The sequence below is a fragment of the Pseudophryne corroboree genome, chromosome 3, assembly GCF_028390025.1.
Source record: "Pseudophryne corroboree isolate aPseCor3 chromosome 3, aPseCor3.hap2, whole genome shotgun sequence".
Taxonomy (NCBI): domain Eukaryota; kingdom Metazoa; phylum Chordata; class Amphibia; order Anura; family Myobatrachidae; genus Pseudophryne; species Pseudophryne corroboree.
In genome coordinates, this window is record NC_086446.1 from 31,559,319 (window position 1) to 31,586,636 (window position 27,318).

Genomic DNA, 27,318 nt, shown 5'->3' on the forward strand with positions numbered 1-27,318 from the left:
AGCCGCTCTTAGATATAGTATCAGTTCGTCAGTCTCCTCATCAGCACAGCTGTAACTGGGCAGCAGGAGCCGCTCTCAGATATAGTATCAGTGCCTCTGTCTTATCAGCACAGCTGTAACTGGGCAGCAGGGAGCCGCTCTCAGATATAGTATCAGTGCCTCAGTCTTCTCATCAACACAGCTGTAACCAGGCAGCAGGAAGATGCTCTCAGATATAGTATCAGTGCCTCAGTCCTATTATCAGCACAGCTGTAACTGGGCAGCAGGGAGCCGCTCTTAGATATAGTATCAGTGCCTCAGTCCTCTCATCAGCACAGCTGTAACCGGGCAGCAGGGAGCCGCTCTCAGATATAGTATCAGTGCCTCAGTCCTATTATCATCACAGCTTTAGCCGAGCAACATGGAGCCGCTCTCAGATATAGTATCAGTGCCTCAGTCTCCTCATCAGCACAGCTGTAACCGGGCAGCAGGAGCCGCTCTCAGATATAGTATCAGTGCCTCAGTCCTCTTATCAGCACAGCTGTAACTGGGCAGCAGGGAGCCGCTCTCAGATATAGTATCAGTGCCTCAGTCTCCTCATCAGCACAGCTGTAACCGGGCAGCAGGAGCCGCTCTCAGATATAGTACCAGTGCCTCAGTCCTCTCATCAGCACAGCTGTAACCGGGCAGCAGGGAGCCGCTCTCAGATGTAGTATCAGTGCCTCATTCCTTACTGGTCCTGGGATATATTCTGTTGCTCACAGTATGTACTTTTTCTCCTGCAGGCTCCACAGGATAAACATTGGGATATGAGGTAGCGTCAGCGGATTGGCACCAACGATCAAAGCTTTCGGCCTCCCAGAATGCAATGGGCCAGTCCCCTATATCCCCGCCTCCTGCTTAGGCAATTCAGTTTTTTTGTTGGTGCAGCAGGAGCCGGACCAAGATCTTTGTGCTGTACAGTTGGGGGTGTGGTCTGCGCTCCCTCCAATAGCTCTTTACGTATGTGTATGGAAGTACTCCCTGTGCAGCCTAGGTTACCGCAAGGAAATCTTTTCAGGTGTTCCTCAGTTTGAAAATAGCAGTGATAAAGAAAGAAGGAACCTCTGGCGCTACGTGATAGTAAAGGAATTGCAGTTACAATCTTGTGTGTAATTTGGTAAAATTTATTCTGAACAACATAAATGAAAGTTACCCTTAACATTTGTCCTTAACAAATATATATTCGGGGTTTGTGGAGCACCCCACGCTAACCCGTCAGAGATAAAGTGACCGTAGAGGTGGCCACAAATCCCAATGCCTAGTAACACACAAATTAATAATGAATGGAGGTGTCTTGGTATAATTACAGTGTTAGTACACCGTTTGAAAACGACATGGAAAGGGTATGATAAATAATTTCTAAAGCAATGGATGTAATGCACGAGGGGACACTATAGGGGGGGGGGGGGGTATAAAACAGTAGAAAACAGTATATTACAATAAATAATTCAATAATACAATATAGTATTCCCAGCTGTTTGCGCTTTGGTTAAGTGCATTTATAATTGTCCCTCCTCCGGGTTGCTTAATTCCCGGTTCTTTCTGTGTGTGGGGTCCGTTATCGTGAGAGAGTGTGTTTTCTCCCCTTAAATGAAATCTGTCCTCTGCCCGTTTTGGGTCCGTCTATGTAGTTAATGGGCAAAATCTTTATCCAGCGTCTGTTAAAAAGCAGTGTCTGTTTGAATTGGTTTCACTTACATATCTTCGTCCCCTACGGGACTGGTGATCTTTTTCCTTGAGCGGTGGTGAGTTAAAAACGTCTCTCTCCCAGAGTGTTTTGCGGCAGGCGCCTGCAGAGCTGGTCCTTGTGGAACTTGCGGCCGGCGTCTTCCAGGGGATCAGGATCTCCGGGTCGGGGGGCGTGGACCAACGCGTTTCACTCGGCTAAAGAATGCCGTGCTTCGTCAGGGACTCAGTAGTGACGTGGGTGTAGGTTTCTAATTATAAGGTCTATTTTTCATGTTTTATTAATGTGTTGGTTATATATAGACTAAGACATTCGTATCTGTGCTGAGAATTATTTAATAACTCAATCTGCACCCGCTTTTTAGAAAGCCTTATTGTTTTAATATAACACGCACTGGAAATGATTTATTTTACTTTATTTTTATTCTTATCATTAATCTGCAACTGGTTTTATACATATACACTTTGTTTTACGGTATACACAATATTGTAATTATGATACAAAAGCACTCTGGGCATAAAGCTGAACGGACCCAGAAAGCAAGTGCTTTATTTAACGGACAGCAGGAGAAACCAATCAGCGAGAACTAGACCCTATAATTAGAAACCTACACCCACGTCACTACTGAGTCCCTGACGAAGCACATGTCGCCCTCCTTTTGTGATTTTTCATCCAGATAGAGCGGTTCTTAGAACCAAGTCTGGTTTTCTTCCTAAGGTGGTGTCTAAATTCCAGCTTAACAAAGAAATTGTAGTCCCTGCCGTCCAAGGGCCGGACCTTCCTGTGGGAGATGCTTCATTGGATGTAGTCCGTGCCTTAAGGATCTACGTGGATCATACCAGTGCCATCAGAAAGACAGATACTCTCTTCGTTCTGTACGAATTTCACAAGAGAGGATGGCCTGTTGACAAACAGACACTGGTGAGGTGGCTTCGAATGATGATTTCAGAAGCATATTCTCAAGCTGATCTCCCTATTCCGGCTAATGTCTCTGCTCACTCTACTCTTAAGGTAGGTCCGTCATGGGCAGCACAATGTGGTGCTTCAGCTGAACAGATATGTAAGGCAGCCACATGGTCTTCCATTAAAACATTCATTAGACATTATGCCTTTGATACCTTTACCTCTCAGGACACTGAATTCATGCGAAGGATTCTCCTGTCCAATCAGGAGCATCCCCACTAAATTTGCTTTGGGACATCCCAATGTTTATCCTGTGGATAACCTGTGGACCCTTCAGGAGAAATACGTAGTTATGGTATACTTACCGTCAATAACTCTGTTTCTCCTAAATCCACAGTATCCACAGGAATCCCGCCCTGACGCACCTGATTTGAGGATCCTTTCACATACTAAAACCTCTTCCTTCTTGTACGGGAAGGGTGTACATGTGTGTTCTTCTCACCTGATTAGGACTCTCTATGATGCTCCTGCCTTGAGCTTTGGAAAACAACTGAATTGCCTGAGCCAGGAGGCAGGGATACAGAGTACTGGCCCGTTGTATTTTGGGAGGCCAAAAGCTTTGTTCGTTTGTTCCAATCCGCTGACGCTACCACATATTTCAATGTTTATCTTGTGAATACCGTGGAGAAATAGAGTTATCGACGGTAAGTCTACCATAACTACGTATTTTGTGTCCCATTGAAATGAAAAAAAAGCAGGAGAGTTGTTCCATACTTTCCATACTTTTGTCTATTAGGAATGGTTATTGATAGATCAACTCATAGAATGTGACGGCAGATAAGAGCCACTTGGCCCATCTAGTCTACCCCCTTTTTTTTAACCATATTTTTTATCTCAAACCTTATTTGATCCTTATTTCTTGTAAGGATAATCTTTATGTCTATCCCATGCATGTTTAAATTGCTCTACTGTCTTAGGCTCTACCACCTCTGATGGGAAGCTATTCCACTTGTCCACTACCCGTTCTGTGAAGTAATTTTTCCTCAAATTTCCCCTGAACCTCCAGTCTCTGTGCATGTCCTCGTATCCTATTGCTTCTCTTCATTTGGAGAATGTTTCCCTCTTGGACTTTGTTAAAACCCTTGGTGTATGTGAAAGTCTCTATCATGTCCCCCCTTTCCCTTCTCTGCTCCAAACTATACATATTGAGATTTTTTAGTCTGTCTGGGTATGTTTTGTGATGTAGGCCATGCACCATTTAAGTTGCCCTTCCTTGTACAGTCTCTCATGTATTAATATCCTTTTGAAGATATGGCCTCCAGAATTGAACACAGTATTTTAGATGAGGCCGTACCAATGACCTATACAGTGGCATTATTACTTCTTTCTTTCTGCTGCTGATTCCTCTCCCAATGCAGCCAAGCATCTGACTAGCCTTCCTCATTGCTTTGTTACATTGCTTACCTGCCTTTAAGTCACCTGAAATAGTGACTCCTAGATAACTCTTGTATGTTATGCACAATTATAGCTAATTTAGCTATTTGTTATTGTCTTCCCCAATACACAGGATTACACAGTAGTGAAGAAGACTTCCGATGAGTGTGAAACACCCAGCAGCCGTCCCCGTGTGTCAGGAGGACTGAGCGGGACCCAGAGCCCCATCACGGTGCCTCAACCTCACTCACTGACACATGAGAGGCACAATGACCAGAAGATCCTGGAACTCACAAACAAGATCATTTGGCTGCTGACTGGAGAGGTGACTGCTGGGAATGGGATATTATACAGTAACACCAGGGGACATGTCTTGGTGATGACTGGAGAGGTGACTGCTGGGAATGGGACATTGTATAGTAGCACCAGGGGATGTGTCTGGGTGATGACTGGAGAGGTGACTGCTGGGATTGGGACATTATACAGTAACACCAGGGGACGTGTCTGGGTGATGACTGGAGAGGTGACTGCTGGGAATGGGGCATTATACAGTAACACCAGGGGACGTGTCTTGGTGATGACTGGAGAGGTGACTGCTGGGAATGGGACATTATATAGTAGCACCAGGGGGGATGTGTCTGGGTGATGACTGGAGAGGTGACTGCTGGGAATGGGACATTATACAGTAACACCAGGGGATGTGTCCAGGTGATGACTGGAGAGGTGACTGCTGGGAATGGGACATTATACAGTAACACCAGGGGATGTGTCTGGGTGATGACTGTATCACTGTGTGTGTCAGGTTCCTATGAGGTGTCAGGATGTCACTGTCTATCTCTCCATGCAGGAGGGTGAGTTTATAGAGGAACACGGGTCTGTACAAGGACGTGATGATGGAGAATCACCGGCCCCTCACATCACTGGCTAAGAGGAGACTGTCATGTATTGTACAGGGGAGAGCAGGTATGGAGACCCCTATATACACATCATCTGATAATCACATATATACACTGTACTCAGTCACTGTGTGTCTCCTACAGATGGACCCAGTAACAGCGATACCCCAGAGAGAGATCCCCGTCCTCTGTATTCCCAGGATTGTACAGAGGCGAATCACAGGATCCCACAGGAGGATCAGGTAGGTGAGATGTAGGGTCTCACCAATATACTAGAGTGACTGTCACTATATGAGATGCATGTCTTACACAGTGATTTTTTTTTCATCCACCAGGGGGCACTGGAGTCCTCTTGGTATATAGACAGGGCGTTAGCAGGCACAGTCACATTTAAATATTTAAATTATTAACCCTCCATCCCCTCCATACTCTGAAGATACCTCAGTGTTTTTTGTGCCTTCACATGGATAGGACTAATTCTGGAAGTTTCAAGACTTTCACTTGGAATTTTTCTAAAGTTTTTTTCTTTCACAGTCCCTTCCCAGCTTATTAAGGAGTGTGGGTCCCGGACTGTGTGTTGCTGATCTGCAGAATAGGCTTGTGAGCGCTCAGGAGAGGAGCCCCGCCATAGACCTAAATCAGTGTTTGCTAATTCAGCTTTAGCTGTAATGAGCTGGACAGCGCTTATACAGAAGCCCCGTCAGAGCCTCCGTGGGAAGGGGGGGCAGCTCACTAGCGCTGCTCCATTACAAGGGAGAGACCAATTTTTACTGTGTAGTGGGGCGGTCAGCTCATGCTTCCGCACCCGCTATGTGTAATGATTACAGCACGCTCCCCCGCCCAGCCGCAGTCAGTCACACTGCCGCTTCTGGCCGCCCGCTGATCCCCCGTCTCACAGCGCTTCCCTGACTGCCGCGGACAGCTCTCACTGCTGCCACGGGCCGCACACAGACATGGGAGGACATTATTTCGCCCGCGGACAGCTCCAACTGCTGCCACGGGCCACACACAGAGATTGAGGGATGTGTTTTCGCCTGCTGACAGCTCCTGCAGCTGTCATTGTCCGCCGTAATAGCTCCCCTCATTAGCCAGAATGTGCTCCTATCTGAGGGGGAGATAGCGCGGCCGCCGCCCGCACAACTCCACAGCCGCAGTAACTTTAAAGCGTTGGGGGACAATATTAAGTACATTACAGGCTATTAAGCCTACATAAGTTCACCAAGTACCCGCAATAAGGGAGATGGCCAGGAGGGATAATACAGGCTAATAAGCCTAGGAGAAGAAGTTTATCAGTTGTTCATAAAGTCAACAGTTCATAAAGTATACAAGAATTTGGTGTCGATGCTACAACACACAGCCACCAGAGGACATTTAGTGAAGCACAGTTTAAATGAATCTTAGTGTGTACCAAGTGCAGTGCATTCGGTTTTCTACACAATTATGTTAAATATTTTACTGAGTCGTGAGGACTTGTGTTTCACCATGGTACTGTCTCTCTGTGTGCATGACGAGTAAAGCTAATGCAAAATCTAAAAAGCAGATTGTTTGTGATATCCGTGAAAATGTGTTACACTATGGAAATTCCACTTGCACAGTGTATCTTGCAAATACGGGTCCAAATACGGACCTCTACCCTGATCCTCCTTGGGCGATGATGACAGGTGTGATGGCTGATTTAAGGTCGGAGTTTGCTGCTGCACAAAATGATCAGGAGGCGATTCTAGGTTAATACCATCTGAGCTGTCAGTGGGCTCAGGATATGTCAAGAACTTTGCAGGGTTTACAAAAGTCCATGTATAGTTCAATTCCTAAAAGTAGTCATCGTTTGTCTCATAATTTACCTGTTTCAGCTGTGTTGCATTCTGACGATTCAATGCCAGATTTTATATCTCAGGAGGAACATGAGTAAGGTGAATTGGGCCAGGAGTCAGATAGTGAGTTTACTGATAGCCCGGCCATTGATAATCAGGGCAGTACGCCAGGTACTACATTTTATTGTGACTGAGGCACCTCTCTCAAATGATGAAGTTTTATTTGCTAAAAAACAGAGGACAACTGTGTGTTTTCCTTATTCAGATTTTCTTAATAAGTAGTTAACGGAAGCATGGAAAAAATACAGATAAACCGTTTTCTATGCCTAGGCGGTTTCTGTCTAACTTACCTGTTCCCAGAGTCTATGACAACTAAATGGGAAAATCCACCACCAGTGGATTCCTCAGTTTCAAAACTTTCAAAGACGTTAACCATTCCAGTACCAGCTGCAACGACGCTTAAAAACCCGTCAGAGCATAAGCTAGAAGCTATATGCTAAAGTCAATGTTTACAGCAGTAGGGGTGTTCCTTAGACCTGCTTTAGTTGGAGTTTGGGTTAACAAGGCTCTAGTTACATAGTTGGTAAGGTTGAAAAAAGACAAAATGTCCATCGAGTTCAACCTGTATTAAAAAATTATATATTGTTTAGATGCTGTAACCCTGGATATTTCTATCAGTTAGGAATTTATCTAATCCATTTTTGTGTTGTGTTGCATGGGCAAATAGGGAATTTATCTAATCCATTTTTGTGTTGTTGCATGGGCAACACAGCTCAAGTTAGGCCTACAACAGATTCTTTCCTTAGACCAGCTAATACGTCTTGCTGATCACACATGTGAATCGGCTGAGTATTTAAGTACGGCTTCTATGGAGGTCGGCCAGGTTAGTTCTTGGCTTTCAGCTTCACTAATTAGGGTCCGACGGGCGCTTTGGCTGCGTTCTTGGCCGATAGTGAACCTAAAGGGGCTCAATCAGTATGTCACTTACTACAGATTCAAAATGGTATCCCTGTGGTCAGTGATTGCAGGTTTGCAACCACAGGAATTTATGATTTCGCTGGGTCTCCAGGATGCATACTTACACATTCCAATTTGGCCACTGCATCAGGCGTACTTAAGGTTTGCAGTACAACAAAACCATTATCAATCTCAGGCATTACCGTTTGGCCAATCATCAGCGCCTTGGGTATTCACAAACGTGATGTCTGTGATGATAGCTCATCTCAGATCCCTGGGAGTGATAATAGTACCGTACTTAGACGACCTTCTCGTCAAGGCTCTGTCGCAACAAATACTACTTAAAAACGCCTTACTGACGTACAATGTACTAGTTCAGCACGATTGGATTGTCAACTTCAAAAAAATCAAGCCTTGTCCTGTGTCAAAGAATTACATTTCTAGGAATGATTCTGGATGTGGTGGATCAACGAATTTAGCTGCCAGAACAGAAAGCACAAAGTATTCGTCATCTGGTACAGTTAGTGCTCAAACCACGGACAGTTCGGTGCATTTGTGCATTCGACTGTTAGGAAAGATGGTGGCGTCTTTCGAAGCACTCCATTTTGGAAGATTTCATTCACATCCTTTTCAACTGGATCTTCTCGCTCAGTGGTTAGGCTCTCATCTACAAATTCATCAGATTGTGCAGTTCTCTCCAAGGGCCAGAGTATCACTACTCTGGTGGCTCCACATACACAATGTCACTGCGGGTAAAAGGTTCGGAGTCTGGAATTGGATAATTCTGACGACGGATGCAAGTCTCAGAGGTTGGGGAACAGTGGTCCTAGATTGTCAGCTTCAGGGTCTATGGTCAGACTGAGAAAGATTATGGTCAATAAATGTCCTGAAACTCAGGGCAATTTACTCCGTGCTGTGACAGGCAGTTCACATACTTCAATCTGAGACTGTTCAAGTACAGTCAGACACCGCGACATCAACAAACAAGGAGGGACTCAAAGTCGTATGGCCATGCGAGAAGTTGCTTGAATCCTGAATTGGGCCGAGCATCACCAAGTGATATTATTGGCAGTGTTCATTCCAGTAGTGGACAACTGGGAAGCAGATATCTCAATCGTTAGGATTTTCATCCAGGAGAATGGGCCTTACACCCAGAAGTGTTTCAGATGTTAGTCCAGCGGTGGGGTTACCCACAGGTGGATCTCATGGCATCTCGCCAAAATCATCAGACACCCAAGTATATGTCCAGAACAAGAGACCCAAAGGTGGCAGTGAATGCTCTCACAATAGTGTGGCTGTACAGCCTCGTGTATCTATTTCAGCCATTTCTGCTGCTTCCTCGGTTGCTAAAGTGGATCAAAAGAGAGTCCACAATGTCATACTAGTGGCGCCTCATTGGCCTCGGAGAGCGTGGTTCTCGGATCTCCATGGTCTACTCGCAGACGATCCATGGGCCGCTTCCGCTACGTCCAGACCTTTTGCAGACAGGGACCGTTTATTTACCCCGATTTTAGCGCGGCTGCGTTTGACGGGCTGGCTGTTGAAACCGCCCTCTTAAGACGAGATGGCATTCCAGAGTCAGTTATACCAACCATGTTGCGTGCTAGGAAACCAGTTACAGCAGCTCATTATCACAGGATTGGGCGAGCTTATATTGGTTGGTATGAAGCTCGGAAGTTTCTGACATCTTTCAAGTTATCCCGTCTTCTGCTGTTTTTACAGACTGGGTTAGATGGAGGACAACGTTTAGTGACACCAAAGGTCCAGGTCTCTGCCTTGTCAATTTTCTTTCAAAGGCGTTTGGCTCTTTTGCAACAGTTCCTGCAAGGTGTCCTTAGAGTTCAACCTCCGTTTATACCACCTACAGCTCCATGGGAGTTGAATCTCATTTTAGATTTTTTTGCAGTCTTCAATTTTTGAACCCTTACAACAAGTGGATGTTAAGTTTCTAACTTGGAAAACAGTTTTTCTATTAGCCTTAGCTTCGGCAAGGCGTGTTTCACTGCTATATGGTCATCAGTGCACACATTTATGCACTTTACAAGTTTGATACATTTGCGGCATCAGCATCTAGCTTTGGCCGTATAGTGTTACAGGTGCCAACCAGCTCTCCCGCCCAAGGGGGAAACTGGTACATCCCAAGAGTACTCCAGTGACCCTTACTAGATGAAAAAGAAAATTAGGATTTTGGTGCTTACCAGATAAATGCTTTTCTTTGAATCCACAGGGGGCACTGGACGCCCACCCAGAGCAGTTTCCCTTGTCTTGTGGTAAGTTCAGTAGATCTTATGGTAACACATTCTCACCGACTTGTTCAAATGATAAGGTGATTGTTATCTATTGTTATCTATTGTTAACTACTGTCATGTCAACTTCCAGTTGTCTATGTTATGTATAAACTTTATAGTTGTCCGTTATGTTCGGCTCAGTAAAAAAAATAGTGGTATCTTGGGAGTATGGAGGGGTAGAAGGTTACTAATTTAAATATTTAAATGTGCCTACTGTATCCCTGCTAACGCCCCGTCCATATCCCAAGAGTACTCCAGTGCCCCCTGTGGATTCAAAGAAGAGAATTTATCTGGTAAGTACCAAAATCCTATTTTTCTACTACTTATCTCAGTGACATTAGATTTTAGTAGTTTTATTTTAATGTTTTGTGTTTTTATTAGGGAGAGTGTATACCTTATATTAAGGCAGAAGTTACAGAGGGAGAAGAAGAGACGTATGTGACTGATATGAAGGCAGAAGATATAGAGGGAGAAGAAGAGACGTATGTGACTGATATCAAGGCAGAAGATATAGAGGGAGAAGAAGAGACGTATGTGACTGATATGAAGGCAGAAGATATAGAGGGAGAAGAAGAGACGTATGTGACTGATATCAAGGCAGAAGATATAGAGGGAGAAGAAGAGACGTATGTGACTGATATGAAGGCAGAAGATATAGAGGGAGAAGAAGAGACGTATGTGACTGATATGAAGGGAGAAGAAGAGACTCATATGAAGGTAGAAGATATAGAGAGAGAAGATGAGATGTATGTGAGGTGGGAACAGCAGTGTAAGGAGGAAGAAATCCATACAGATATCACCACAGGTGAGTAATAAACATTTATTACAAAAGAGTTACATATTCTCCTTTTGCTTCTCAAGGTAACAAGATTCTAATATCATACATTTACTTCCAGCAGATGGAGGCACAAGCTGGAGGAAGTTGGAGGGAAAACTCATTTTGTCTCCAGATTTTAAAACAGAAGATACAATTGCTCAGGATTCTCCAGGAAACAGTCTTATTGCTTTAATTATGCATCCAGTACTTCCTAGTGAAGATATTTCATCTGCACCCTCTAATCATGGGGAATGTTCTCCCGATAACTCAAATATTGGCAAATATAGTACAGCTCAGACAGGTGATTCAGTCTTTACCTGTTCTGAATGTGGTAAATGTTTTGTACATCAGTCAGTTCTTGTTAAACATCAGCTAAGTCACACAAGTGAGAAACCATTTTCATGCTCTGAGTGTGGGAAATGTTATACACAAAAATCAAGTCTTGTAAAACATCAGAAAAGTCACACAGGCGAGAAGCCATTCCCATGTCCCGAATGTGGGAAATGTTTTACATGGAAACAGAATCTTGTTATACATCAGAGAAGTCACACAGGTGAGAAGCCATTCCCATGCTCTGAGTGTGGAAAACGTTTTACACAGAAACAAGGTCTTGTTATACATCAGAGAACTCACACAGGTCAGAAGCCATTTTCATGCTCTAAGTGTGGAAAATGTTTTACATACAAATCAGTTCTTGTTACACATCAGAGAACTCACACAGGCGAGAAACCATTTTCATGTTCTGTGTGTGGAAGATGTTTTACACAGAGACCACATCTTGTTGAACATCAGACAAGTCACACAGGGGAGAAACCATGTCCATGCTCTGAGTGTGGGAAATGTTTTACACAGAAATCAGACCTTGTTATACATCAGAGAAGTCATACAGGTGAGAAACCATTTCCATGCTCTGAGTGTGGAAAATGTTTTACATGCAAATCAGTTCTTGTTACACATCAGAAAACTCACACAGGTCAAAAGCCATATTCATGCTCTGAGTGTGGGAAATGTTTTACATACAAATCAGTTCTTGTTACACATCAGAGAACTCACACTGGTGAGAAACCATTTTCATGTTCTGAGTGTGGGAAATATTTTACACAGAAACCACATCTTGTTAGACATCTGAGAAGTCACACAGGTTTGTGAAATACTTTACACTGAAATCACACTTTTTTAAGCATTAGGAAATACACTTTATAAAGGAGAACTTATTGTCATTTGATATCTGGGTGGTATAAGTGCATGTCTGAGAGGCATGTTATAATTCTTTATTGCATATACCTGTGGGATCTGAGGGGATAGTGTTTATGGCATGTTGGGCTAATTGATGGGGAATTTGGGATGAATGATGTGGGCGTGGTCAATGCTACATTTGCTTTCCTGTAAGTACAACCAGATGCCTATAACAGAGTGTATGTAGAAAGTTTCTTGTAAAAATTGAGAAAGTCTTTATAAAGTGTAGGTAAAATATATACATCAGTCTGATAGTGTAATAAATGTTTAAAATAAAAGAAAACAAAAGAACTTCCATATAGCTATAATTGAACACTGCGGTGGTGTAAGCTGACGTGGGTAATATATTAGTGTATGATGTACTGTATATAACAGACTGATGAAGGAACAATGTAAAATAAGGGCAGTGAAAGATATAATAATATACTGCACCCATGTGATATAAGCTAAGAGTATAAGGTACAGTTAGAGAACAGGAAGATTCCACACATCATACAATGAGCTCCTATGACGGGGAAGGAGCAATGACTGATCGGCCAGCACTGACCATGGGGGAAATAACGTTACGGTGAGACAGCCTGCACATTACATCAGAGGAGCAGTCACATGCTCTGTATGACAGCATCACGGCTGTCCCTCCATATGATCTCGCAGTGTAGGCACATCCTGTACCTCAGATGCTGTGATGTCATCCCATTATGTAAGAGCCCCCGATGTTATGTGTCTCCGATACCTGTTACCTGCTGAATATCTGTTGTTATAATGAATATGTAAAGCTGTTTCTTGTAATAAAATGATGGTAAAGGATCTGCGAATGAGTGGGTCATTGGTGCTCAGCCGTTATTGTGTGTATCTAGGGAAACACTGACCAAACTCACCGTCTATTACATATAGCTGCTAGTTTCATACCAAAGTGTCGGTTTGAAGCTGTGACATATTTGTTGTTTTATATATCTTTGGAAGGTGTCATTATATCTTTCCCAAATGTAACAGAACGTCTCCATCATTTGTTCTGTAGGGAGGCTTCCAGCCAGCACATTTTTAAGATGCAAACCAATTTTTGAACACGACCAGGAGAGGAGGGTAGAGAGGACCCATTGCTGTATATATACATGGTATGGCTGGTAGAAGTGGGGATCATTTTATGGTCTGGATCCTAGTGCCAGTAGGGGGAATGCCTAAGATTGCCAGCTCTGAGAAGGAGGGCGGATATTTGTAAGGTCAGAGGGGTCATATTGTTTGAGTTGAAACCAATATCTTTTAGGAGAACTTTAATAGTATCAGTAAAACAAAACAGAGACCTTAAAATCCAAAATCACAATGTGACTCACTATATAATCTGTAGAGCAGCTGTGTGTAACATAGTATCTGAGGTTGAAAAAAAAAAACTGTCCATCGAGTTCAACCTGTTAGTGATCTCCTACACTGCACTATTTTTAAGACTAATTTTAACTATGGAGAATGTCTAGCCATTATGTCAAGTACTCCTTTTTTTTTTTTTTTTATTATATTTTATTTTATTACTGTAATACATGATTTACCCACCATATCCCTGTATATCCGTATCCATTAGGAATGTACCTAGCCCTTTCTTAAAAGTAATGACCGAGTCCGCCATTACTACTCTCTCAGGCAGGGAAATCCAAATACGTATTGTCCGTTCTGGGAAGAAACCTTTCTCTTTGTGCAAAATCTCCTGTCCTCTAACCAAAGCGGGTGACCACGTGTCCTTTGTGATGATCTTACCAAAAACAAATTCCCCGCTAGCTCTGTGTATTTGTCCCCTTATATATTTGTAAATGTTATTCATATCCCCTCTTAATCTTTAGCCTTTCCTCGTATTTTAGCATCTCCATCCCCTTAATTTGGTCGCCCTTCTCTGAACCTTTTCTAGTTCCAGCATATCCTTTTTGTAGTAAGTTGACCATAGTTGTGTGCAATAGTCGAGATGTGGCCTCACTTGTGATTTATATAATGGGAGTATAATACTCTTCCCTTGCATCAATTCCCCACGTTATGCATGCTAATACCTTGTTTGCCTTTTTTGCTGCATTCCTACTTTGGTACTACTGCTAAAGTTGTTATCTATGTGAACAACTAAATCTTTCTCCAATACAGAATCTCCTAGGTTCTCCCCATTTAGTATGTAGGTAGTATTTTTGTTCTTGCTACCAAAGTGCATTACCTTACATTTGTCTATATTGAACCGCACTCTCCATTTTGCTGCCCATGATTCCAATTTAAATAAGTCATTCTGTAGAGACTTAGCATCCCCCTCTGAATTTAAACCTTACACAAGTTGGTATTGTCTGCAAAAATTGACACTGTACTCTCTAGACCTACTTCTAGATCATTTATGAAAATGTGAAACAATAGTGGTCCAAGTACAGACCCGTGTGGCACACCACTTAGTACTTCAACCAATTCGAAAATATTCCATTTACCACCACTCGCTGCTCCCTTTTCTGTATCAATATTTAACCAATGTCTTATACACCAATATTCTATTATATCAAGTGTTATTGATTTGTGGGTTAATTAGGGTGAAGATTTGACTTCTATTAAAGTAGATTTAGAGGGAGAAGAAGAGACGTATGTGATTGATATGAAGGCAGAAGATACAGAGGGAGAAGAAGAGACGTATGTGACTGATATGAAGTCAGAAGATATAGAGGGAGAAGAGATGTATGTGACTGATATGAAGGCAGAAGATCTAGAGGGAGAAGAGACGCATGTGACTGATATGTAGGCAGAAGATATAGAGGGAGAAGAGATATGTGACTGGTTTGAAGGCAGAAGATATAGAGGAAAAAGAAGATACATGTGACTGATATGAAGGCAGAAGATATAGAGGGAGAAGAGACATGTGACTGATATGAAGGCAGAATATATAGAGGGAGAAGAGACATGACTGGTATGAAGGCAGGAGATATAGAGGGAGAAGAAGAGACGTATGTGACTGATATGAAGGCAGAAGATATAGAGGGAGAAGATGAGACGTATGTGACTGATATGAAGGCAGAAGATATAGAGGGAGAAGAAGAGACACACACCTTGATAGTAAAACTTTATTACACAACTGCCGACACACACATACTTACCTATGTTGACACGCCGACTGGCACGTCTCGTCTCCAACGATCCGGGGTACCTGTGAATAAAATTAGACTCACCTGATCCAGTGTCCAGAGATAAATCCACGTACTTGGCAAAAAAAAGAAAACGACAAACCCGGACCAGCGGACTGAAAGGGGTCCCATGTTGACACATGGGACCCCTTTCCCCGAATGCAGAGCGACCCCTTTGTGACTGCTGTCACTGAAAGGTCTCTTAAGCCAATCAGCGAGCGCAACGTCCTTGCACTCTGCTGATTGGCTGCGCTTCTGAGCTGTCAGACAGCGCATCGCAAAGCCTTACCATTATATTCAATGGTGGGAACTTTGCGGTTAGCGGTGAGGTCACCCGCGGTCAGGTAACCCCACCGCTGATGGCAAAGTGCCGACCATTGAAAGTAATGGAGGGAGCTGTGCGATGCGCTGTCTGCCCTCAGACGCGCACAGCCAATCAGGTGAGCGCCACGGAGTAGCGCTTCCTGATTGGCTGAAGGGACCTCAGTGACAGGAGTCACGTGGGGTCCCGGCACATTCGGGGAAAGGGGTCCCATGTGTCAACATGGGACCCCTTTCAGTCCTCTGGTCGTGTGTTCGTTTTCTTTTTTTGACAAGTACGTGGATTTATCTCTGGACACTGGATCAGGTGAGTATGCTTTGTTTCACAGGTACCCCGGATCGTCGGAGACGTGACGTGCCAGTCGGCGTGTCAACATAGGTAAGTATGTGTGTGTCGGCAGTTGTGTAATAAAGTTTTACTATCAAGCTGTGTGTCTCCTGTTTTTATTTGGGTATTTTTCCCCAGTAGTACTACAGGTACCAGCGGGCCCGTTTTTCTCCCGCATGCTGGTACTTGTGGTTCTCCAAGTACCAGCTTGCGGGGGAGGCTTGCTGGGACTTGTAGTACTACTGGAAAAAACAATATTCTGACATTTTTCTCAAGGCTATCAGCCCCCCATCCGCAGCCCTTGGATGGGGGGGACAGCCTCGGGCTTCACCCCTGGCCCTTGGGTGGCTGGGGGGGGACCCCTTGATTGAAGGGTTCCCCACTCCCCCAGGGTACCCCGGCCAGGGGTGACTAGTTGGATATTTAATGCCACGGCCGCAGGGCACTGTATAAAAGTGACCCCCGGCTGTGGCATTATCTGTCCAGCTAGTGGAGCCCGATGCTGGTGTTAAAAATACGGGGGACCCCTACTCTTTTTGTCCCTCGTATTTTTTGCACCAGGCGCAGAGCCCGGTGCTGGTTTTAAAAATACGGGGGATCCCCTGTCCAATTTTCCCCCGCATTTTTAGAACCAGGACCAGCTCGAAGAGCCCGAGGCTGGTTATGCTTTGGAGGGGGGACCCTACGCCATTTTTTTCACGGTTTTTTCCCGTTTTTAAAAAATCGGTAAAATCCGTTAAATCGGGCGTTTTTTTCGCTCGCGGGACTGTCGAATCCGTTTTTGATTGAATATGGTCAATTTCGGCAACCACTTGCCGAAATTGGACGGTCGAATTGTGTCGAATTAAAAAACGGCCGATAATTTGCCGCGATTTGCCGCTAATTGCATATACCCCATAGAGGGAGAAGAAGAGATGTATGTGACTGATATGAAGGCAGAAGATACAGAGGGAGGAGAAGAGACGTATGTGACTGATATGAAGGTAGAATATACAGAGGGAGAAGAGACATGTGACTGGTATGAAGGCAGAAGATATAGAGGGAGAAGAAGAGATGTATGTGACTGATATGAAGGCAGAAGATATAGAGGGAGAAGAAGAGACGTATTTGACTGATATGAAGGTAGAAGGTACAGAAGGAGAAGAGACGTATGTGACTGATATGAAGGCAGAAGATACAGAGGGAGAAGAAGAGACGTATGTGACTGATATGAAGGCAGAAGATACAGAGCGAGAAGAGACGTATGTGACTGATATAAAGTTAGAAGATACCGAGGGAGAAGAAGAGACGTATGTGACTGGTATGAAGGCAGAAGATACAGAGGGAGATGAAGAGACGTATGTGACTGATATGAAGGGAGAAGAAGAGATGTATGTGACTGATATGAAGACAGAAGATATAGAGGGAGAAGAAGAGACGTATGTGACTGATATGAAGGCAGAAGATATAGAGGGAGAAGAAGAGACGTATGTGACTGATATAAAGTTAGAAGATATAGAGGGAGAAGAAGAGACGTATGTGACTGATATGAAGGCAGAAGATACAGAGGGAGAAGTAGAGACGTATGTGACTGATATGAAGGCAGAAGATATAGAGGGAGAAGAAGAGACGTATGTGACTGATATGAAGGCAGAAGATATAGAGGGAGAAGGAGAGACGTATGTGACTGATATGAAGGCAGAAGATACAGAGGGAGAAGAAGAGACTTATGTGACTGATATGAGGGCGGAAGATACAGATGGAGAAGAAAAGATGAATGTAACTGATATGAAGGCAGAAGATACAGAGAAGAAGAGAGATGAGACTGATATGAATGTGGAAAATACAGAGGTAGAAGACGAGACGTGTGAGACTGACATAGAAACAAAGAAACCTAGAATTTGACTGCAGAACAACTTGACCCATCTAGTCTGCCCCTTTTATACAATATTTTTACCTCAAACCTTATTTGATCTTTATTTCTTTGTAAGTATATCCTTCTGTCTATCCCATACATGTTTCAATTGTTCTACTGTCTTAGCCTCTACCACCTCTGATGGGAGGCTATTCCACTTCTCCACTACCCTTTCTGTGAATAATTTTTCTCAAATTTCCCCTGAACCTCCCCCCCTCCAGTCTCAGTGCATGTCCTCGTATCCTATTACTTCTCTTCATTTGAAGAATGTTTCCCTCCTGGACTTTGTTAGAAACTTTCAAATATATCAACGGTTTTATCATGTCCCCCCTTTCCCTTCTCTGCTTCAAACTATACATATTGAGATTTTTTTTTGTCTTTCTGGGTATGTTTTGTGATGTAGGCCATGCACCATTTTAGTCGCCCTTCTATATGAAGGCAAGAGATACAGAGAGAGATGTATGACTGATATAAAGGCAGAAGATATAGAGGGAGAAAAAGAGACGTGTGTGACTGATATGAAGGCAGAAGATACAGAGGGAGAAGTAGAGACGTATGTGACTGGTATGAAGGCAGAAGATATAGAGGGAGAAGAAGAGACGTATGTGACTGATATAAAGTTAGAAGATATAGAGGGAGAAGAAGAGACGTATGTGACTGATATGAAGGCAGAAGATACAGAGGGAGAAGTAGAGACGTATGTGACTGATATGAAGGCAGAAGATATAGAGGGAGAAGAAGAGACGTATGTGACTGATATGAAGGTAGAAGATACAGAGGGAGAAGAGACGTATGTGACTGATATGAAGGCAGAAGATATAGAGGGAGAAGAAGATGTATGTGACTGATATGAAGGCAGAAGATATAGAGGGAGAAGAGATGTATGTGACTGATATGAAGGATGGAGATATAGAGGGAGAAGAAGAGACGTATGTGACTGATATAAAGGCATAAAATATAGAGGGAGAAGAAGAGATGTATGTGACTGATATGAAGGCAGAAGATACAGAGGGGGAAGAAGAGAAGCATGTGACTGATATGAAGGATGGAGATATAGAGGGAGAAGAAGAGATACATTTGACTGATATGAAGGCAGAAGATATAGAGGGAGAAGAGACGTGAGTGATATGAAGGCAGAAGATACAGAGGGAGAAGAAAAGACGCATGTGACTGATATGAAGGCAGAAGATACAGAGGAGAAGAGACGTATGTGACTGATATGAAGGCAGAAGATATAGAGGGAGAAGAAAAGACGTATGTGACTGATATGAAGGCAGAAGATATAGAGGGAGAAGAAGAGACATATGTGACTCGGGTTCACGACGGCTGGCCGGCGGTCGGGCTCCCGGCGACCAGCATCCCGGCGCCGGGAGCCCGACCGCCGGCTTACCGACAGCGTGGCGAGCGCAAATGAGCCCCTTGCGGGCTCGCTGCGCTCGCCACGCTACGGGCACGGTGGCGCGCTACGCGCGCCACACTATTTTTTTCTCCCTCTATGGGGGTCGTGGACCCCCACAAGGGAAAATAAGTGTCGGTATGCCGGCTGTCGGGCTCCCGGCGCCGGTATACTGAGCGCCGGGAGGCCGACCGCCGGCATACAGAAGACCACCCATGTGACTGATATGAAGGCAGAAGATCTAGAGGGAGAAGAAGAGACGTATGTGACTGATATGAAGGTAGAAGATACAGAGGGAGAAGAAGAGACGTATGTGACTGATATGAAGGATGGAGATATAGAGGGAGAAGAGATACATTTGACTGATATGAAGGCAGAAGATATAGAGGGAGAAGAGACGTGAGTGATATGAAGGCAGAAGATACAGAGGGAGAAGAAGAGACGTATGTGACTGATATGAAGGCAGAAGATATAGAGGAGAAGAGACGTATGTGACTGATATGAAGGCAGAAGATATAGAGGGAGAAGAAAAGACGTATGTGACTGATATGAAGACAACAGATACAGAGGAGAAAAGAGGTATGAGGCTAATATGAATGTGGAAAATACAGAGGGAGAAGAGACGTGAGAGACTGATATAGAAACAAAGAAACCTAGCATTTGACTGCAGATAAGAACAACTTGTCCCATCTAGTTTGCCCCTTTTCATACTATATTTCTCTAACGTCCTAGTGGATGCTGGGGACTCCGTCAGGACCATGGGGATTAGCGGCTCCACAGGAGACAGGGCACAAAAGTAAGCTTTTAGGATCACATGGTGTGTACTGGCTCCTCCCCCCATGACCCTCCTCCAAGCCTCAGTTAGGTTTTTGTGCCCGTCCGAGCAGGGTGCAATCTAGGTGGCTCTCTTAAAGAGTTGCTTAGAAAAAGTTTTTAGGTTCTTTATTTTCAGTGAGTCCTGCTGGCAACAGGCTCACTGCATCGAGGGACTTAGGGGAGAGAAGTGAACTCACCTGCGTGCAGGATGGATTGGCTTCTTAGGCTACTGGACACCATTAGCTCCAGAGGGAGTCGGAACACAGGTCTCGCCCTGGGGTTCGTCCCGGAGCCGCGCCGCCGACCCCCCTTGCAGATGCTGAAGATTGAAGAGGTCCGGAACCAGGCGGCAGAAGACTTTCAGTCTTCATCAGGTAGCGCACAGCACTGCAGCTGTGCGCCATTGTTGTCAGCACACTTCACACAGCAGTCACGGAGGGTGCAGGGCGCGGGGGGGGGCGCCCTGGGCAGCAATGTATAATACCTGTATGGCGAAAAATACATCACATATAGCCCTTGAGGCTATATGGATGTATTTAACCCCTGCCAGATATCACAAACTCCGGAGAAGAAGCCCGCCGAAAAGGGGGCGGGGCCTATTCTCCTCAGCACACAGCGCCATTTTCCCTCACAGAAATGCTGGTGGGAAGGCTCCCATGCTCTCCCCTGCACTGCACTACAGAAACAGGGTTAAAACAGAGAGGGGGGGCACTGATTTGGCGATATGAATATATATTAAATGCTATAAGGGAGGAACACTTATATAAAGGTTGTCCCTGTATAATTATAGCGTTTTGGTGTGTGCTGGCAAACTCTCCCTCTGTCTCCCCAAAGGGCTAGTGTGTGTGCTGTATGTCGGTACGTGTGTGTCGACATGTATGAGGAAAATGTTGGTGAGGAGGCGGAGCAAATTGCCTGTAATGGTGATGTCACTCTCTAGGGAGTCGACACCGGAATGGATGGCTTATTTATGGAATTACGTGATAATGTCAACACGCTGCAAGCCGGTTGACGACATGAGACGGCCGGCGAACAAATTAGTACCTGTCCAGGCGTCTAAAACACCGTCAGGGGCTGTAAAACGCCCATTTACCTCAGTCGGTCGACACAGACCCAGACACGGACACTGATTTCAGTGTCGACGGTGAAGAAACAAACGTATTTTCCTTTAGGGCCACACGTTAAGGGCAATGAAGGAGGTGTTACATATTTCTGATACTACAAGTACCACAAAAAAGGGTATGATGTGGGATGTGAAAAAACTACCTGTAGTTTTTCCTGAATCAGATAAATTAAATGAAGTGTGTGATGATGCGTGGGTTTCCCCCGATAGAAAATTATTGGCGGTATACCCTTTCCCGCCAGAAGTTAGGGCGCGTTGGGAAACACCCCTTAGGGTGGATAAGGCGCTCACATGCTTATCAGAACAAGTGGCGGTACCATCTACAGATAGGGCCGTACTTATGGAGCCAGCTGATAGGAGGCTGGAAAAATATCCTAAAAAGTATACACACACATGCTGGTGTTATACTGCGACCAGCGATCGCCTCAGCCTGGATGTGCAGAGCTGAGGTGGCTGGGTCGGATTCCCTGACTAAAAATATTGATACCCTTGACAGGGACAGTATTTTATTGACTATAGAGCATTTAAAGGATGCATTTCTATATATGCGAGATGCGCAGAGGGATATTTGCACTCTGGCATCAAGAGTAAATGCGATGTCCATATCTGCAAGAAGATGTTTATGGACACGACAGTGGTCAGGTGATGCAGATTCCAAACGGCACAAAGATGTATTGCCGTATAAAGGGGAGGAGTTATTTGGGGTCGGTCCATGGGACCTGGTGGCCACGGCAACTGCTGGAAAATCCACCGTTTTTTACCCTAAGTCACATCTCTGCAGAAAAAGACACCGTCTTTTCAGCCTCAGTCCTTTCGTCCCTATAAGAGTCATATCTGCCCAGGGATAGAGGAAAGGGAAGAAGACTGCAGCAGGCAGCCCATTCCCAGGAACAGAAGCCCTCCAACGCTTCTACCAAGTTCTCAGCATGACGCTGGGACAGTACAGGACCCCTGGATCCTACAAGTAGTATCCAAGGGGTACAGATTGGAATGTCGAGACGTTTCCCCCTCGCAGGTTCCTGTAGTCTGCTGTACCAATGTCTCCCTCCGACAGGGAGGCAGTATTGAAAACAATTCACAAGCTGTATTCCCAGCAGGTGATAATCACAGTACCCCTCCTACAACAAGGAAAGGGGTATTATTCCACACTATATGGTGGTACTGAAGCCAGAAGGCTAGGTGAGACCTATTCTAAATCTGAAATATTTGAACACTTACAAAAGTTCAAATCCAGATGGAGTCACTCAGAGCAGTGATAGCGAAGGGAAGAAGGGGACTATATGGTGTCCCGGGACATCAGGGATGCTTACCCTCCATGTCCCAAAATTTGCCTTTTCTCACCGAGGGTACCTCAGGTTTGTGGTACAGAACTGTCACTATCAGTTTCAGACGATGCCGTTGGATTGTCCAAGGCACCCCGGGTCCTTACCAAGGTAATGACCGAAATGAGGATTCGTCTTCAAAGAAAATGGACGACCTCCTGATAAGAACAAGGTCCAGAGAACAGTTGGAGGTCGGAGTAGCACTATCTCAAGTAGTTCTACGACAACACGGGTGGATTCTAAATATTCCAAAACCGCAGTTGTTCCGACGACACGTCTGCTGGTCCTAGGGATGATTCTGGACACAGTCCAGAAAAAGGTGTTTCTCCCAGAGGAGAAAGCCAGGGAGTTATCCGAGCTAATCGGGATCCTCCTAAAACCAGGAAAAGTGTCAGTGCATCATTGCACAAGAGTCCTGGTAAAAATGGTGGCTTATTACGAAGCGATTCCATTCGGCAGATTTCACGCAAGAACTCTTCAGTGGGATCTGCTGGACAAATGGTCCGGATCGCATCTTCAGATGCATCAGCGGATAACCCTATATCCAAGGACAAGGGTGTCTCTCCTGTGGTGATTACAGAGTGCTCATTTCTAGAGGGCCGCAGATTCGGCATTCAGGATTGGATGCTGGTGACCACGGAGGCCAGCCTGAGAGGCTGGAGAGCAGTCACACAGGGAAAAAATTTCCAGGGAGTGTGATCAAGTCTGGAGAATTCTCTCCACATAAATATACTGGAGCTAAGAGCAAATTTGTAATGCTCTAAACTTAGCAAGACCTCTGCTTCAAGGTCAGCCGGTATTGATCCAGTGGGATAACATCACGGCAGTCGCCCACGTAAACAGAAAGGGCGACACAAGAAGCAGGGGGCAGTGGCAAAACTGCAAGGATTTTTCGCTAGGTGGAAAATCATGTGATAGCACTGTCAGCAGTGTTCATTCCGGGAGTGGACGACTGGGAAGCAGACTTCCTCAGCAGGCACGACCTCCACCCGGGAAAATGGGAACTTCATCGGGAAGTTTTCCGCATGATTGTGAACCGTTGGGAAAGACCAAAGGTGGACATGATGGCGTCCCGCCCGAACAAAAACGGGACAGGTATTGCGCCAGGTCACGAGACCTTCAGGCGATAGCTGTGGATGTCCTGGTAACACCGTGGGTGTTACAGTCGGTGTATGTGTTCCCTCCTCTGCTTCTCATAACCAAGGTATTGAGAATTATAAGACGTAGAGGAGTAAGAACTATACTCGTGGCTCCGGATTGGCCAAGAGGGACTTGGTACCCGGAATTTCAAGAGATGCTCACAGAGGACTAATGGCCTCGGGAGCTAAGAAGGGACTTGCTTCAGCAAGTACCATGTCTGTTCCAAGACTTACCGCGGCTGCGTTTGACGGCATGGCGGTTGAACGCCGGATCCTAAGGGAAAAGGCATTCCGGAAGAGGTCATACCTACCCTGGTCAAAGCCAGGAAGGAGGTGACCGCACAACGTTATCACCACATGTGGTGAAAATATGTTGCGTGAGTGAGGCCAGGAAGGCCCCACGAAGAAATTTCAACTAGGTCGATTTCTGCACTTCCTGCAAACAGGAGTGTCTATGAGCCTCAAATTGGGGTCCATTAAGGTTCAAGTTTCGGCCCTGTAGATTTTCTTCCAAAAAAAAAAATTGGCTTCAGTTCCTGAAGTCCAGACATTTGTCAAGGGAGTATTGCATATACAGCCCTTTTTGTGCCTCCAGTGGCACCGTGGGATCTCAACGTAGTGTTGGGATTCCTCAAATCATATTGGTTTGAACCGCTCAAATCTGTGGATTTGAAATATCTCACATGGAAAGTTACCATGCTGTTGGCCCTGGCCTCGGCCAGGCGAGTGTCAGAATTGGCGGCTTTGTCTTACAGAAGCCCATATTTGATTTTCCATTCGGACAGGGCAGAACTGCGGACTCGTCCCCAGTTTCTTCCTAAGGTGGTGTCAGCGTTTCACCTGAAACAACCTATTGTGGTGCCTGCGGCTACTAGGGACTTGGAGGACTCCAAGTTGCTAGACGTTGTCAGGGCCCTGAAAATATATATATATATATATATATATATAATTCCAGGACGGCTGGAGTCAGAAAGTCTGACTTGCTGTTTATATTGTATGCACCCAAAAAGCTGGGTGCTCCTGCTTCTAAGCAGACTATTGCTCGTTGGATTTGTAGTACAATTCAGCTTGCACATTCTGTGGCAGGCCTGCCACAGCCAAAATCTGTAAATGCCCATTCCACAAGGAAGGTGGGCTCATCTTGGGCGGCTGCCCGAGGGGTCTCGGCTTTACAACTTTGCCGAGCAGCTACGTGGTCAGGGGGGAACACGTTTGTAAAATTCTACAAATTTGATACCCTGGCTGAGGAGGACCTGGAGTTCTCTCATTCGGTGCTGCAGAGTCATCCGCACTCTCCCGCCCGTTTGGGAGCTTTGGTATAATCCCCATGGTCCTGACGGAGTCCCCAGCATCCACTAGGACGTTAGAGAAAATAAGAATTTACTTACCGATAATTCTATTTCTCGTAGTCCGTAGTGGATGCTGGGCGCCCATCCCAAGTGCGGATTGTCTGCAATACTTGTACATAGTTATTGTTACAAAAATCGGGTTATTATTGTTGTGAGCCATCTTTTTAGAGGCTACTTCGTTGTTATCATACTGTTAACTGGGTTCAAATCACAAGTTGTACGGTGTGATTGGTGTGGCTGGTATGAGGACCCGCCTCTTGAACACCTGTTCAGGTGTTTCATATGTACTACCATCCCAGCACCTCTGACGATCTTATTCCGGGCGGCTTTGAGATCTCAAAATAGCCGCTGCCGTTGCCGTCTCATACCGCTACAGCCAGCTGATTCCTGAGCGGTGCTCGCTCTCCTCTCCGTGACACTGCTGTTGTGTGTGGGTAACGCAGGATTCCTGTCCGGGGACGCCCGGTAGACGGACCAACCCACTGGAGAGGTAATTGTTCATTATTTACGGACTCACTGGCCCCCCTATGTGATCCCATATTGGAATCAGTTATATCACATTTCTTCATGCATCAATACTGAGCATTATGAACGGCACCTAATATCTGGCATGGATTTTGGACTTTAACACACCACATCTACAGAGGCAGTTCTGTAAAAGTCCAACATACTGCTGACACTGTGAGACACCGGACTGTGTTATCATTAATGCAACATGTCTGTTTATTATTATTATTCTTATTAATTAACACATTATGTTTTAAATAAATTTGCTGTCTTTTTATATTGATACATTGGCTCTCTCCTTTGTTATTTGAATCCTTCTGAAATTCAGCGCAGCCAGTTCTCTTTTTCAGTCTGTGGCTGGTATGAGTCTTACCCGGGATTCAAGATCCTTCCTTATTGTGTACGCTCGTCCGGGCACAGTACCTAACTGAGGCTTGGAGGAGGGTCATGGGGGGAGGAGCCAGTACACACCATGTGATCCTAAAAGCTTACTTTTGTGCCCTGTCTCCTGTGGAGCCGCTAATCCCCATGGTCCTGACGGAGTCCCCAGCATCCACTACGGACTACAAGAAATAGAATTATCGGTAAGTAAATTCTTATTTTTTTACCTCAAACCTTTTTTGATCTTTATTTCTTTGTAAGTATATCTTTCTGTCTATCCCATACATGTTTACATTTCTCTACTGTCTTAGCCTCTACCACCTCTGATGGGAGGCTATTCCACTTGTCTACTACCCTTATCTGTGAAGTAATTTTTCCTCAAATTTCCCCTGAACCTCCCTCCCTCCCTCCCTCCCTCCTGTGTCAGTGTATGTCCTTGTGTCCTATTACTTCTCTTCATTTGAAGAATGTTTCCCTCCTGGACTTTGTTAAAACCCTTGATACCCCTTTTTCTCTATATATCGAATTACATATAAAAAATAAATAAATGTCTTTTCTTCACTATTTTTATAAAATCATGTAGATGCACCTTACACAGGACTGGGGGACGCAGGGTGAAAATTAGGCTGTTTTTGACCAGACTACGGACTTTTTGTCCTTTCTAATTGATGGGGTGCCACTTCCTGAAATATATGCGTTCCACCGAGGACGGGTGGAACGCATACATTAATCACCTGTGGGGCGTAATGGCAATTCCGTCATAAACACGCTGGATAATTTGTTTGGGAGTGTCCGCCCACATCCCCCATCGCTGCACTTCCGTCGGAAGCCGTGCGTTCCACCTAGCGTACGTGGACCATACTAACATCCCCCAGCCACTCCACTTCTGCCGGATATCATGTGTTCCATGGAAGCTAGGTGGAACGCACGATTATATGAACAAGAGAACTTTCCTTATATGCTTGCGCTCCACCATTAATATGGTGGACGCACGCTAGGGCGCCCAGCGTATATGTATTGCCTGTAGTGAAGGCTACACACAGGCTATAGATTTAATAAACATTATATGTGCCCCATTTCCGCCGGAAGTTGTGAGTTCCACGGTCCCGGTGGAACGCACGGCGGGGTTTTTATAAATTTTTAGACAATTTTATAAACGTTTTATGTATTGTAAATAGTTTATACATTCTATCGTTGATTATACTGAGTGCTCCTAATTGTTACTATATTGGATTATACCAATTATGTACATTTTAAAGTGGTTTCATGTACAACCAATTAGTGATTGTCCCGCCCACTATTAAGGGACTTCCTGCATAAGGGTATAAAAGAACTCAATTCTGTCCCTCAACACACCTTGAAAAAGACTGCGGTCGAAACGCGTTGGTGAGGGATGGGAGGACATTGCGACGGACTGCCGGACTATTGCTACACTGACTTACTGGTGAGTGACCCGGGCTTTATTTCTCCCGTACGGTTGGTGGTGTTAACATCTTGGCATCTAGACCAGAGGTCCTTCCTGTTTTAATTTATTCTACGTTGTTTGTGAAATAAATGAGACTTT

At 44.9% G+C, this 27,318-nt stretch overlaps 1 protein-coding gene across 1 annotated transcript in view; it reads left to right on the forward strand.

Moving 5' to 3' along the window:
• Window positions 1-12,859, forward strand: part of LOC135057105 (uncharacterized) — a 195,607-nt gene extending 182,748 nt beyond the window's left edge. The window contains exons 18-23 of the mRNA XM_063963006.1: window positions 2,385-2,629; window positions 4,179-4,370; window positions 4,909-5,008; window positions 5,086-5,183; window positions 10,379-10,802; window positions 10,894-12,859. Of these exons, the coding sequence (XP_063819076.1) occupies window positions 2,385-2,629; window positions 4,179-4,370; window positions 4,909-5,008; window positions 5,086-5,183; window positions 10,379-10,802; window positions 10,894-11,963 (2,129 nt within the window). The 3' untranslated portion in view covers window positions 11,964-12,859. The remainder of the gene's footprint in view (window positions 1-2,384; window positions 2,630-4,178; window positions 4,371-4,908; window positions 5,009-5,085; window positions 5,184-10,378; window positions 10,803-10,893) is intronic.
• Window positions 12,860-27,318: the final 14,459 nt, after the last annotated feature.